At 42.9% G+C, this 14029-nt stretch overlaps 2 protein-coding genes across 4 annotated transcripts in view; both read left to right on the forward strand.

Moving 5' to 3' along the window:
- Nucleotides 1-8937, forward strand: part of PXT1 (peroxisomal, testis specific 1) — a 19659-nt gene extending 10722 nt beyond the window's left edge. Inside the window, exons 2-3 of the mRNA XM_008592052.1 lie at nucleotides 1617-1747; nucleotides 8845-8937. Of these exons, the coding sequence (XP_008590274.1) occupies nucleotides 1617-1747; nucleotides 8845-8937 (224 nt within the window). The remainder of the gene's footprint in view (nucleotides 1-1616; nucleotides 1748-8844) is intronic.
- Nucleotides 8938-12027: 3090 nt separating this feature from the next.
- Nucleotides 12028-14029, forward strand: part of ETV7 (ets variant 7) — a 19043-nt gene continuing 17041 nt past the window's right edge. For 2 of the 3 annotated variants that reach the window (XM_008591883.1, XM_008591888.1), the window contains exon 1: nucleotides 13860-13962. In XM_008591883.1, coding sequence (XP_008590105.1) covers nucleotides 13860-13962 — 103 coding nt within the window. Of the gene's footprint in view, nucleotides 12275-13826; nucleotides 13963-14029 lie in introns of those variants that run through there. The other variant, XM_008591895.1, reaches the window with a different exon arrangement.

Raw genomic sequence — 14029 nt, forward strand, 5'->3', positions numbered from 1 at the left:
AAAAAAAAAAAAAAAAAAAAAAAAAAAGAATCCCCTTGGGAGACTCCCCTTTATCTCTACCAGACAAAATTCAAGTCTCTTCCTGTGCCTTCTCCATTAGCATTGCTCTTGCCTACTCTATTAGCTTTGTTTCCTGTCACTCCCTGCCTTTCAACAAGAGCACTACTTAGAATTTATGCACCAAACCCCCATGCCTTTGCTCATGTGATCCTTCTGCCTGGAGTGTCCTATTTGCCACTCCCTCCCAGCTGGCCGCCGCCTCCATCCATCTCTTTTCCTTCCTAATTCTTAGTCATTCTTTATCCTTCAAGGCTTAACTCAGATATTATCCCTTGGAATGTCTTCCTGACTCCTCTGTACAAACCTCACTCTTACTGTAACATGTTGAATTGCAGTTTGTGTCTCTCTCCCACTGGACTCTTTGAGAACAGGCCTGAAAAAATCAAAGGCCCTCAAATTTTATTGAAATGAAACAGGTCCAACACAAACTTGCTTTATCTATGAAGCCATACTTATTATCTACTTTAGACCAAATTTATTTCCTTCTCCTCTGTATTCCTAAAGCACTTTGGAATTGTATCATCCCTAATCCATGGGTTGTAAGCAACTAAAAGACATAAACCTTGTCTTTATTGTTTAGAAGTTTCCCAAAGAACCCAGCAAGTAGTTTACTCAGAGTGTTGCTTAAAAAGACCCATTGGTTGATGGAAGCAAATAAAGTTTGGAGGCTTCATTCAAGCAGAGTGGGTAAAAATATTAAATGGAAAAATCTATTTTAAAAAACTGTGAAGATCTAGTCCTGCCTGTCCAATACAATAGCTACTGACCACATTTGGTTACTGAGCATTTGAAACACATTTCGAGAGCAGTCAAGGAACCAAATTTTAAGTTTTATTTAATTTTAATTAAAAAACAGATACTCAATTTAATTTTTTTTTTTTTTTTTTTTGTCTTTTTGTCTTTTTTTCGTGACCGGCAACGGATCGGTGTTGCCCCCGCTCCTCGCTCAGCCAGTGAGCTGCCGGTCTGCATGTGGGATCCGAACCCTCGGCGGGAGCACCGCCACGCTTCCCAAGCGGCACACTGTAGCAGTGCGCCACCGGGCCGGCCCTCAATTTAATTGTTAAAAAAACTTTTAAGTATGTTTGAAACAACTTGGATATCTAAGTCTACTTTTAAACTGCCAACTTAATGAAATCTAAATACAGATCAAGGTTTTCCAGTGAAAAGTCAGTACATGAATTGAGATATGGTGCAAGTATAAAATAAATACTGGATTTCAGACTTAGGTATAATAACAAGAATGTAAAATATATCATTAATAATACTGTATTGATTACATGTTGTGATAATATTTTGGGTACATTGGCTTAAGTAAAATGTTACTAAAACTAATTTTACTACTGGAAAATTTAAAGTTAAATTTGTGGCTTGATTATATCTCTATTGGATAAAATTGATCTATTAAAATTTAAGGTTTTGCTTTTTGATAATTATTATAATGATTGGATTTCATCTCTCTCACTTCCTAAGACAATTTTTAGTAAATGGTAGTAAGTGATTTTACAGATAGTTAAATGGGATTATCTCTTTTGAACTCTTTTCTGTCAATGCAGATCACGGTCTACCTTCTCAGTCCAAGGAGAACAGCACTGGCCAGAAGCATCACCAGGAGGAAATAATCCACAAGGTGGCCATGCAGCTGAGACACATTGGGGACAGCATCGATAATAGAATGATTCAAGAGGTGAGACTTTGGTTTCCCCAGCAAGGGCCTGTCATTGGGAGGAAAGAGCAAACATGACAATGGCTGCCAAGTGGCTGGGATGCCCGCGAATGATCAGAACTCATGGATCCATGATGTCTGGATTGCCAAACATTAGATCTAAAATTGTGAACCTGAGTCGAAGCCATCATTTGATCTCAAACTTGCTACTCAAACTGTGGTCTGTGGACTGGCAGCGTCAGCATCACTTGGCAGCTGGTTAGATGTGCAAAATCTCAGGCCTCAGTTGATACCACCAGGATTAGAATCTATCTACCTTTTTACACAATCCCCAGGGGATATGTGTGCACATTAAAGTGTGAGAAACTACTCCACACCCTTAAAGTAGGAGGCATATTGGAATCACCTGCAGAGTTTTAAGAACTACAGCTGCTTAGATCCAACCCTAAGAAATTCTGATTTAACTGGCATGAGGTGTGGACCAGGCATTCTGCCTTTTGAAATCTCCCTGGGTGAATCTAACACACAGTCAGGGAGGAGAACTCATGCCTGAGATTGTGGTTATCCTCCTTGAACCAGCCCAAAGGTTATAATATGAGCCCCACCACCACTGATTTCTTAGTTTTTCCTGATTATTATAAGAGATAATAGAGGAAAATAGGAAAGACTAATGATTACAGTTTGAAAACTTGGGGGTGATGAAATCCACAGCTAACTTAGTTTTCCTCCAGAACAGCCTGCAGTTGCAGCAGAGACAGAATGATCACATGGGGCACCATGACAGAAGGGATGGCTGCCCCTCAAAACCCAACTTCTTGCCCTTCAATGCACATGTCCTGCAATGATTCTTGTTAATCACTGCAGCTGCCGCCATGCTGTCTTCAGGAAGGGTCATGTCCTTGTATACTTTGGTCCAAATGTGGAAAATGAGAGGCCTTTTAGGAAATAAACGCAACCAAATAAAATGTCTGATAAACCAGTTTCACTCAAACAAATATTTATTGGGTGTCTACTATAGGCCAGACTCAGTTCTAGGCATTGGTAGCTAGAGGAGTGAGCAGGACAGAGATGAGCCCGCACTCATAGAACTTGTAATGTAGGGGGGTGAACAATAACCGTTCTAGTCAGTCAGGGATGGGGGCTCAGAGCAGGATGAGAGGATACTGAGTGATGGAGAGCGACTTTGGATGGGGGTCTAGAAAGGCATCTCTGGGGAGATGATATTTGGGCAGAGACTGGAAGTGAGACAGCGAGCCATGGGAACACTTGGGGGAAAGGTGTTCCAGGCAGAGGGAATAGTGAGTGCAAAGCCCTTGTGACAGGAACAGGTGTAAAGAATGGCAAGGAGCCCAGAATGGCTGGCATGGAGTGGGGAGAGCTCTGAGAGTTGGCCTTAGATTTGAGGGGGTGGTAACGTGCTTGGGTTTTACACTAAGTATAAAGGAAGCTTCTGGAGAGGAAGAGCAGGAGAGTGCTACAAGCTGATTTACATTTAGAAAGGAAGCTGACTGTCATGCAGACAGTAGGCTGTACACAGGGCAAGAGGGGCAGCTGTCCAGAGGAGACCCCCAAAGGCTGGGACCAGGGTGTAGCAGAGAAGGTGGTGAGAAATGATCAGACTCAAGATAAAATTTGAAAGTGGAGCCTGGAGGGCTGTCTCATGGATTGGATGTGGGGAGTGAGAGAAAAAGAGGAGTCACGCATGACGCCAGAGTTTTTGGCCTAAGCATCTGAATGAATGAGATGCCATTTACTGAGATGGGGAGAACTTGGAAGGGCAGATTTGGGGGGGGGGGAAATACAGAGCTCTGTTTGAGACATGTAAGTTTGAAATTCCTATTAGACATACAAATTAGTAAGTTGTGAAGTGTGTAGGAGTTGTAAGAACCAGTCTGGAATTCAGGGGAGACTTTGAAGCTCCAGATAAGAATTTGGATTATAAAGTATTGCTTTCTTTGTGGGCTCAAAGGATCAATCTGAATCAATCCCCGGCCTAACTCCATTTGGGAAAAAAAAAAAAAAAAATGAAGCTATGTAATAATAACCAGCAGTTAGGGAGGGCTTGCTCTTTGCCAGGGGCTATGCTAAAGGTTTCTCTTGCATTGTTTTATTTAATTCTTACAATCATCAATGAAGTTGGGATGATTATTATTCCCACTTTTCAAATGAGGAAATCAATGCTTAGAGAAGTTCGGTAAGTTATCCTAGGTTGCACAGATGGTAAGTGCATATTTAAGACTTGAACACATATCTACTGGTTCCGAAACCCACACACCACTCCAATGCCTACTGTTTGACCCTGGTCTGCCAGGAGTCACCTCTAGCTATCTGCTCTCTTTGACATCTGGACCCAAGAGCACAGGGTCCAGAAAGAGGAAAGAATACTTTCCTGCCTCTGTAAGTTTTCTGTTTAGGACTCCTTTCAGAGAAGACCTCACTGAAAGCCTTACCCTGTGGCCTTCAATGGACAACCATATCAAAATTCTACACTGGAAGCTTAACACACATAGAAGAGATACTTACATATGAACTTGCCACTCAATGAATATTCAACTATGGTGTGAGGGGTTAAATGTGCTGGTTTTAGAGTTGAAATACTGGGTCTAAAGCCTGGCTCACCACTTATTTACTGTGTGACCTTGGACAAGTTACTTAACCTCCTTGGGTCTCATCTGCAGCATGGAGATAGTAACAGTACCTACCTTATAAGGTTATTGTGAAAATTAAATGAGATTACCTATGTAAACTACTTAGAACAGAGCCTGACCTGCAGAAAATGATCAATGAACATTATCTAAATCAAAACATTGATGTTTTGCCTTTGCCCTTTCAGTATTTGGGGTTGAGCACCTCTTTGCTGTGTATAATTTATTACAGCACACTCATGGTATTTAATATCTCTCTTCTATGCTACAGTTTCTTCTGTAGGAAAGTTTTCATTGATTACTATACTTTATGAATTCTAGAAAAGTTCAACTTTTCTGCTTTTTGATCAGCTAACTCATTGTTTCTTCTAATTTTTTTCTCTGAAGGGAAGAGACCAGAGTAGGATGAATCACAACCATCTACTTTCTATGTTTGCCTTAATCTAATCGAGAGGTTACTGCTCTATGTATGTAACCTCCTTTTCCATTTTTCCTCCTTTTTTCCCTATCTTTACCTTTTAAGTTGCAATTTACCTGTAAGTCTTAACTTTATCCCTATATCTTAATAAATTGACCCTGAACAACTCCAGCTTTTCTTTTTGTTAAATTAACAGCTTTATTGAGAAATAATTTATATAATATACAATTCACCCATTTTTACTGTGTTCACAGAGTTGTGCAACCATCACCACAACCAATTTTATTTTATTTATTTATTTTGGCAGCTAGCTGGTACAGGGATCTGAACCCTTGACCTTGGTGTTATAACTCTACAAGCAATTTTAGAACATTTTCATTACCTCAAAAAAAACCCCAGAACTTCATTAGTAGTCACTTCTCATTTCCTCCTACATCCCCCACCGGCTGTCCCATCCTCCAGTCTAGCCCCACCAATCTGTCTCTATGGAGTTGCCTATTCTGGACATTTCACATAGATGGAATAACACAATATGGAGCCTTTTGTGCTTGGCTTCTTTCACTCAACATACTTTTTTCCCCAAGGTTCATTCATGTTGTAGTATTTATCAGTACTTCATTTCTTTTTACGGCTGAGTAATATTCCATTGTATGTTTACAACAAATTTTGTTTATCCATTCATTAGTTGGTGGACATTTGGGTTGTTTCCACTTTTTGGCTATTATGAATAATGATGCTATGAACATTTGTGCATAAGTTTTTGTGTAGACTTACGTTTTTAATTTTTGGGGGTACGCACCTAGGAATGGAATTTTGGGGGTCGTATGACAACTGTTTCACTTTCTGAGGAACTTTCAGACTGTTTTCCAAAGTGGCTGCACCGTTTTACATTGTGGCCTATCAGCAGGGGAGGGTCCCAGTTTTTCCAGATGCTTGCCAACATTTGTTATTAACTTTCTTTTTGACTAAAGCCAGCCTAGTGGGTGTGAAATGGTATCTCACTGTGGTTTTGATTTGCATTTCCCTGATGGCTAATGTTGTGCATCTTCTCATGTGCTTGTTGGTCATTTGTTTATCTCTTTAGTGAAATGTCTGTTCAGATCCTTCGCCTGTTTTTAATTGGGTTGTCTTTTCATTATTAAGTTGTAGGAGTTCTTCATACATTCTAGATGTAAGTTCCTTATCAGATATATGATTTACAAATATTTTCTCCCATTTCGTAGATTGTCCTTTCACTTTCTTGATGGTGTTCTTTGAAGTACAAAAGTTTTTAATTTTGATAAAGTTCAGTTTACCTATTTTTTTCTTTTGTTGCTAGTGCTTTTGGTGTCATATCTAAGAAACAGTTGCCTAACCCAAGGTCATGAAGATCTACACTTTTGTTTTCTTTTAAGAGCTTTATAGTTTTAGCTGCCAAATTTAGGTCTTTGATTCATTTGTTGTTAATTTTTATGTACAGTTTGAGATAGGAGTCCATCTTCGTTCTTTTGCATGTGGGTATCCAGTTGTCCCAGCACCATTTGTTGAAAAGACTATTTGTTCCCTATTGAATGTCTTGGCACCTTTGTTGAAAATCAATTGACTGTAAATGTGAGGGCTTATTTCTGGACTCTCAATTCTATTTCATTGATCTATATATTTATCCTTAGGCCTGCCGCAGCTTTTCTTGTAGCCTTTTATAAAGCTGGCTTTGACCTAGACTGTTAAAGTTATCTGTCCTGTACTACAAAATTGCATGTTAGAACATCTTTAAAAGACCACAGCATGTTTCAAACATAATAATTTTAAAAATTCCTCCTAAATTTGGATCTAAAATGCTAAAGCCTTTGCTGCTTCAAAGCTTAAATCAAGCAACTTTAACAGAATTTCAAATCTGGCAGAATGTATTTCTTTCATATATAGTCATCATTTATTTAACTTTTGTACTCTGTTTAATCAAGTGGTCACATTGATTGTCTAGTGCCTTCCTGCTGTTGATGTATTTAAAGAAACTTTTATTCTTGCTTTTGGAACTGCCTAGCAGGGAGCTTACTTTTGTCTGCTAAATTGTTTGTTCTTGAGCTGTCACATTTCTTGTTCTCTCGTTCTTTTCACTTAAGGAAGTCCTCTGTGTTTGCAAAAGTGTTCTGTGTTTCTCAAAATAGCATCTCCTATTTTGCCATTTAGTTATATGGAGTTTTGGTTCAAGTACCTGTTTTCTTTTCTTTTCTTTTTTAATCTTTGGGCATGTGATTTTCCTAGATATAAAGTGTGTTTTTGAATAGTTAGGCTTCTCATCCTTCAGAATCTTAAATATAACTTTGAGGTTTTTCTCCAGAGGGCTCTGTCCTTCTGGGTTCTGGAAACTGCTCCCTCCCTGTCGCTACAGGCCTAGGAGTGGTGACACCTCTGCTGTTACCAGCACCATCCCCTGTGGCTTCCCCACACCTTCGTAGATAGTCTCTTTATTTAACTCTCCCAGAATTAGCCTAATCTAGGTGTGCCATCTATTTCCTCTGGGAACCTGGCTGCTACAGTACATAGGGAATTTCTTTGTTAGAAAGAGGGGAGGGAAACTAACACTTATTAAACAATTTCTTCCAAGCACTCTTTGAGACCTTTTATATGCTTCATCTAATTCTCCTAATGGCCCTATGAATTACTGTCATAGGTATATCAGGAGAAGCAGGTGAGTTTCAGAGAGATCATATAATTTATCTAAGGTCACTCAGCTTCTCAGTGGCAAAAACTAGAATTTCAGTATATAAGCATCTGACTCAGTGTTCTGTATCTTTTCTCATCGGCCGTGTTGGAAGGAAATTTGTTCAATTTTCCTAACTGACATCAACTGTAAAAGGGAAAAAATCCTTTAATGATTTCTAGTTACTGGCAGGATAAAGTCTAAATTCTTTAGCCTGCTGATAATGGTTTATCGTTCATTCATTCATTCATTTATTCAACTAATATATTTTGAGCACCTGCTGTATGTCAGGCTCTGTTTAAGTACTGGAGATATGCGGTGTAGCAGGTGAAAGAAAAAAATAGTACTGGAGATATGGCAGTGATCAAAAGAGACAAAACTCCTTGACCTCACGGACTTTCTATTCTATAAGGGAGATAAACAATGATCAAAGTATATAGTTTATTAGATAATGGTAAATGTTTTGGAGAAAAATAAAGCAAGGAAAGGAAAGAGGAGTGTTGGGGGGTTTGCAATTTTAAGTACAGGCATTAAGGGAAGGCCTCTCTGAGAAGGTGACTTCTGAGTACAACCTTGAAAGAGGTGTCGGAGGGAGCTGCATTGCAGGCAGGTGGATAGCAAAGACCCTGAGGCAGGAGTGTGTCTGGCAGGTTTGAAGAAGAGCAAAAAGGCCAGTGTGGGTAAAGCTGAGTGAGGGAGAAAGTAGTAAAAGAAACGGACAGAGAGGTGGGTAGCAGGCAGGTTACATAGGGCCTTGAGATCACAGAAGGACTTTTCTTCTTAGTGAGGCGGAGCCAACTGAGAGCACTGAGCAGAGGAGCCGCATCTCAACAGTCCACCAAGGCAGCTTGTTGAGAACAGACTGCCAGGGGCAGGAGCAGGGAGACCTCAGGTTGTGTTTGACCCTCAACCTCCTTTTCCTGATGTTCCCACATAAACAGTGGCATTCACTTACTGCTGCACAAACCTGGTGAGCTCTTTGTCACCTCCAATTTTGCAAATATTCACCTCACCTCTTGCCATCTAAGTCTCATCTGTTCTTCCAGCCCCAAAGCAAACTTGCTCACTTCTTTGAGAAGACTAGGAAAGTCTCTGGGAAGCCAAAGCCATAGGTTATTAGCCCTGAAAAGAGTGCCCCAATTTGCTGATGGCCAAGATGGGAAAACATGTTCAGAGGGAACCTTTCAAGGCAACGTGGAGGATACGGACGTATAGAACAGACCTCAGTACTCTCCTTCCTCCTACAATTCATAAAGCAACCCAGGAAGCTTGTTTGCAGCACTGATTGAATTAATATTTTCTAGTATGTTAAATTTCTAACTTTGGATTACTCTAACTGCTTTTTAAAAAACCTTTCTCTCTTTTTTAAAAACAGGATCTTCAACAGGAAGGCAGAGATGCACTGGCTCATTTTGTCTTATTTTTCTTTAGAAGAGTTCATGTGTTGCTGCATTTTTTTCTGGAATAGCCATTTGCTGTAGAAGAAATGTAAACACCAAGTTCTGTTTTTCTTCTACCCTCTGAGAAATGTGAATCCAACTGGGACAGGTGGGAAGAAGACCCTTCTCCATCTCCCTCTCTTTTTACCCATCACTGTTGGTTTATGATCATTTTGTTGGAGAACTGTGGACTCACTGGCCATTTGTCTGTTCAGAGAAACTGGCTGTGAGATATCTGTGCTTGCCTCGGGGTAAAGCCCAAGGAGTAATTAGGAACCCAGGAGGCCTTGCTGCCCAGAAAACACCAGCGCTGTGGATGGTCCCAGTGTTCCTTGTAAGGAAACCTTGAGCATTTCCTTGTCCTCAAACCAGAGGTCACAGAAATGGGCACATTCTCCTGGGCATCTCCCTGGGTACGATGCCCTCCAGTGACCTGTTGTTCCCACTCTTGTTGTGGGAGTCCCACATGCCCCCATACTTCCACTACCTTCCCAGTTCATACTCTCTTTGGAAAATCTAATACTCAAGCCCACCTACATTCCTATTTCCATGCCCGGATGCCCCACTACCCACCCCCCACCAGCACTACCACTGTTGGATGTTTCCAAACACTTCTCAGCCTCTGATGCAACAACGTTTGGGTTCTTTTCTCACCTTTATTGATCCTCTCACTCCTGTGACCCACTTCAAGTCTTCCTTGACCACTCCAATGTTTTCCCGCTGCCACTCCCCCCAGCCCGTAGGCATCTTTCGCTGCTTTGCCATCCTCCTTTAAGCTTGCCTGCTTAAAACTGGGAGTGCTCAGTCCTTGGCCAACAGTGTTGCCTTTTAGAAGAGTGCAAGACCTGAATGAGTTATACATTCATCACAAGGCAAAATCTTGGGACTATTTTTCTATTGTTAGATGGTTTTGCTGTAATTGATTGGTGGGCCCTTTGATGGTTGAATTTATTTTGCTCATTCTCTGCTGCCCCTTGTTATATAGTTATTAACTTTCATTCTTCTTTTATCTTTTTGTCTACCTCATATTCCCTCCTTCCCCCCTTTAAAAAAAGTCACAAGTATTAAAAAAGTTTGTTGTTATAAATTAAAAGTTCTATGTATTCATATTGAGTTCTTTGTAGGAAAAGTATTGTTTAAAAATCTGATATAAAAAAATGAAATAAATATTGTTATTTTATCAGGCATGAAACACCTGTGCATATTTCTTTTGTGAAGGAGGGATTCCACTTTTCTTGCTCATATTGGTTCATAGACTTTGATTGTACGTAGCCTTGCCTTTGTCCTTGCAAAAGGAAATGTCCCCATTTTTTTATTCAGTCTCAGGCAATGCCCATTTATTTCCATCATCACCTAGGTTATGACTGGCTGGCATGGAACAGATCCTAAAAGCTTCCTTTTTATTTATTTTTTATTATTTTGAATAGGTATTTGTTCATATGGCTCAAAAATCAAAACAATATAAAAAAGTTTATAGTGAAAACACTTGCTTTTATTTTCTACCCTGAATTCCAAATTTGTTTATTATGTTTACATATCCTTCCAGAGGTTCTTTATACAAAATACATACAAATATTTACACTCAAAAGATAGCACGCAATACACACTTTTCTGTACCTTGATTTTTTTGCTTAGCACAGTAGTCAGGCACTGTTCTAGGTGTTTTTACAGATGTTAACTCATTTACTCTTCATAACAACCTTATGTGATAGGTATTATTATTAGCTCTATTTTACTATTTAGGAAACTGAGGCAGTAGTCAGTAGAAAGAAGCGGTACAGAGGTTAACTAACCTGCTCAAGGGCCAGTAAGTGACATGTCTGGGATTCCAAGCCGGGCACACTGTCGTCAGAGTCCTGATTCTTAACTGCTATGCTGTACTGTATCTCGGTGAGCTTGCCCTGGTCTGCAGACAGCATCAGACATTGCACATTATTCTGTTAAATGGATGTACCATTATTTATTTCATCAGCCCCCTTTTATGGACACCTGAGTTATTTCCCATCATTTGCTATTATAAACCACGATAAAATAAATAACCATGTGTATTTTGGATATGTGTAGGTATGTTTGTTGAATTAATTTCTAGCGGTAGGATTGCTGGCTCATTTGTAGCTTTGCTAGGTCCCGCCACACTACCCTCCATGGGGTTGCACCACTTCGCACTCCCAGTGGAGTGCCTGTTCCCCTCAGCCTCTCCAGGAGATTAATACAACTTTTGAATTTTTGCCAAAATAATGTGTAAAAAACTATATCTCAGAATAACTTTAATTTGCACATTTTTAATAATGAGTTAGTCTGAGCATATTTTCCTATGTTCAGAGGCCACTTGACATCTCATTTTATGGGGACTGTCTACTCATATCCTTTGCCCAGTTATCTCCTAGGGTGCTGGCCTAGTTCTTATCGTTTCTTATTGGTGGCCTTGAGCTAGTGATACACCAGTGCTGAACCTTCTTTATAAGAGCACCTACCCTCAGATTTTCAGCAGAAGGTTACTAAAGCTTTTCCCTCCTTTTCTTTGGTTTGTGTTGGTTTGCTTCTGTGCTTACAACCTCTCTCGGCTTCCCCTCAGGGTAGGGGGAGCTGAAGCAGATGGATATGGTGGTGGTTGGGCGGGCTCCACACCTGGAGCAGCCAGAGGCCTGGGAAAGGTGTTACTAAGGACCTCAGAGGACTGTGAGCACCACTGCTGCTCTGATGACAGTGGTGGCCCTGAGTGGGGCTGTGGGGCCTCCAGGCCAAACCACAAGCCAAGACCAGGTCAGGGCCGGAAGGTCACTCCACCCTGAAGGAGAGAGGCACCTGGTCCAGGAAGACCCACGGGCGACCCCCTCCCATCCATCTGCACTGGGGCGACGCGAAATTGGTTTGTCGCGGTCCCGAGCCCAGGGCCAGGGGTTCCTTCGGCAGCCCAGATCTCGCAGAATCCCACCTCTGCCCCCCTGGGATCCAGGGCCAGCCAGCAAGAAGGGGCTGCCCGCCGGCGGGAGGGTGCGAGCAGGACCGACGCCTCTCTGGCGGGCCATCGGGCAGCGTCGCGGGCCGGCGGTCCCGCAGGTGCTGCCCCTGGCGTCCCCGAGCCCGCCGGGCGGGACTGGAAACCGGATTCCGCTCTTTCGTTTTCGTTTCCCGGAAGGAAAGCGATTACCGGAGCGCCTCGCGTCTGCTAGTCCGGGGTCCCGAGCTCACACGCCCAGGCGCTTCTCCAGAGATTGCCACCCACGCGACCTTCCAGTTCTTGGGGCCAAGTGAGGGGTTTGGGGAGGAGGGTTCAGGAGCGCAGGCCTAGGGCCCCGGCAGACGCAGCCCGGGAGCGCTCACGACAGAAAGGCGGTGGCTCCCTCACCTCCACCTGTAATGCAGGTAAGAGCCCGGCGGCGGAACACGCAGGCGCAGCCACCTGCCCTCACGCTCTCTCCACCACCTCAGTTTCCAAACCCATTTATCAGACCTTTTTCCTGGCTGGAATCTCACTTTCCAACACTTTCCCAAACCTTCACCATCCATCCCTCCGTCCCCTTCCCCTCCACCTCCGGACACTGGTCACCACCCCTCACTCTCTCTGCCCCCTCAACCCCTCGGTGTTATTTGTCGCTCCGAAGGCGTCACACACAGACCCCGCAGACCCTTTCTGCAATCTCCTCACCTCCTCTTCGCCCAGCACCAACCAGAAGTGAAGTCCCTCTAAGTTCCTACACAAACCTGGTCCTCACAGCTGGCAAACGCGATCAGCAGAGACACCCCCCCAGCAGTCCCTCTCCACTGGCACTTTTAGGAGCCTCAGAACCGCCCCCAAATCTGGGGCCCCCTCCCACCTCCAAGGCCTTTCTCTATGCCTCTCTTTCCATTTACCAGATCCTTCTCTGGCCTTCATGCTGAAACCCAGACCCCCAGCAGCTCCCTGGCTGGCATTTCCCTGGTAGTTAAGGCCCCGGAATTCCCCTGCTCCTCTTGCTTGGAAGAGGGTGGAGAAGTAGGCAAGGAGGCTCCTGCAAGTCCTAGGCCTTGAGCCCATTCTCCAGTAATGCAAGCCCCCCACTCCCCACTCCCCAGGTGCAACCTCTGAGGCTTGGTTACCTGGGAAACAGCACAAGCTGGGGCAGGGGGGCCAGGGACGGCCAGAAATGAAGTGGGAACTACCCCAAAAGGTGTTGAATCCCCAGGCTTCTGGAGTTTGCTTTGCTGGCTCCAGATCGAAAATCTATCACGGCAGATTGTCCTTCTGGACCCCAAGAGATGAATGTAAATCTCTTGAGACTCCTAGAGTGAAAAAATGATACTTGCTGGAACTGGTTTCACTTTTCCTTTTCACGACGTGGCAGCCTGTGCCTGGGCCTGAGCCCCAAGAATCTTCCTGTTTCTACAGAATCCTGTCGCTTTTTTCATCCTGCCCTCCTGATGGAGGAGCCAAATCACCTCTGAAGTCTATGTGATCATAAAGGTTTAAACATGTAGACTTCCCTTGGCGAGACCTTGGGGTTCAGAAATTTATCCTTTCTTTTTCTCTTTTGAAAATAGCTATTGCTTGTTTGTTTATTCATTTCTGGTTTAAGGTCTTTTCATCCTGGCCCTTCAGGTTCCCCGTGGTGTCCTCTTACCAAGGTTCCAGTGAGTATTCCTAGGCCCTCAGATTTCAATCTTGCAAGTCACATCTTGGCAGGGGACCCTTCTGGAGGAGTTAGGCTTGTGCACAAAAAGCTTGAATTGGAAGGATGGAATTTATTGTGTCCACCGTGTACAAGATGCTGATGGTACCAAGTTGAAGACATACATGGTTCCTACCTTTAAGGTAGATGCAGCCTATTTGTAAAGATGAACACTTTCCCTTCAAAAAGAATTTCTTAATACATTTAAAGATGGCTGAGCCTTCACCTGGATGCTCTTCTTTGATTGCCTTGGTTTTTCCTCTCTCTAGGAGGGAGCATTGGCCAGTTCTCCTGTGAGCCCAATGGCAGCCATGCCACCCCCAGGAACCCAGATCCAAGCCCGATGTGAAGCTCGAGTGAACCTGCTGGGTCAGGGGGGGATCTGCAAGCTGCCAGGGAGACTCCGTGAGTAGAGAGGAGGAGAAAAGCTGATGTTTTTTTTTTTTTTTTTTTTTTTTTTTTTTTTTTTTTT

Source organism: Galeopterus variegatus, unplaced genomic scaffold (genome assembly GCF_000696425.1).
Source record: "Galeopterus variegatus unplaced genomic scaffold, G_variegatus-3.0.2 Scaffold151, whole genome shotgun sequence".
Taxonomy (NCBI): Eukaryota; Metazoa; Chordata; class Mammalia; order Dermoptera; family Cynocephalidae; genus Galeopterus; species Galeopterus variegatus.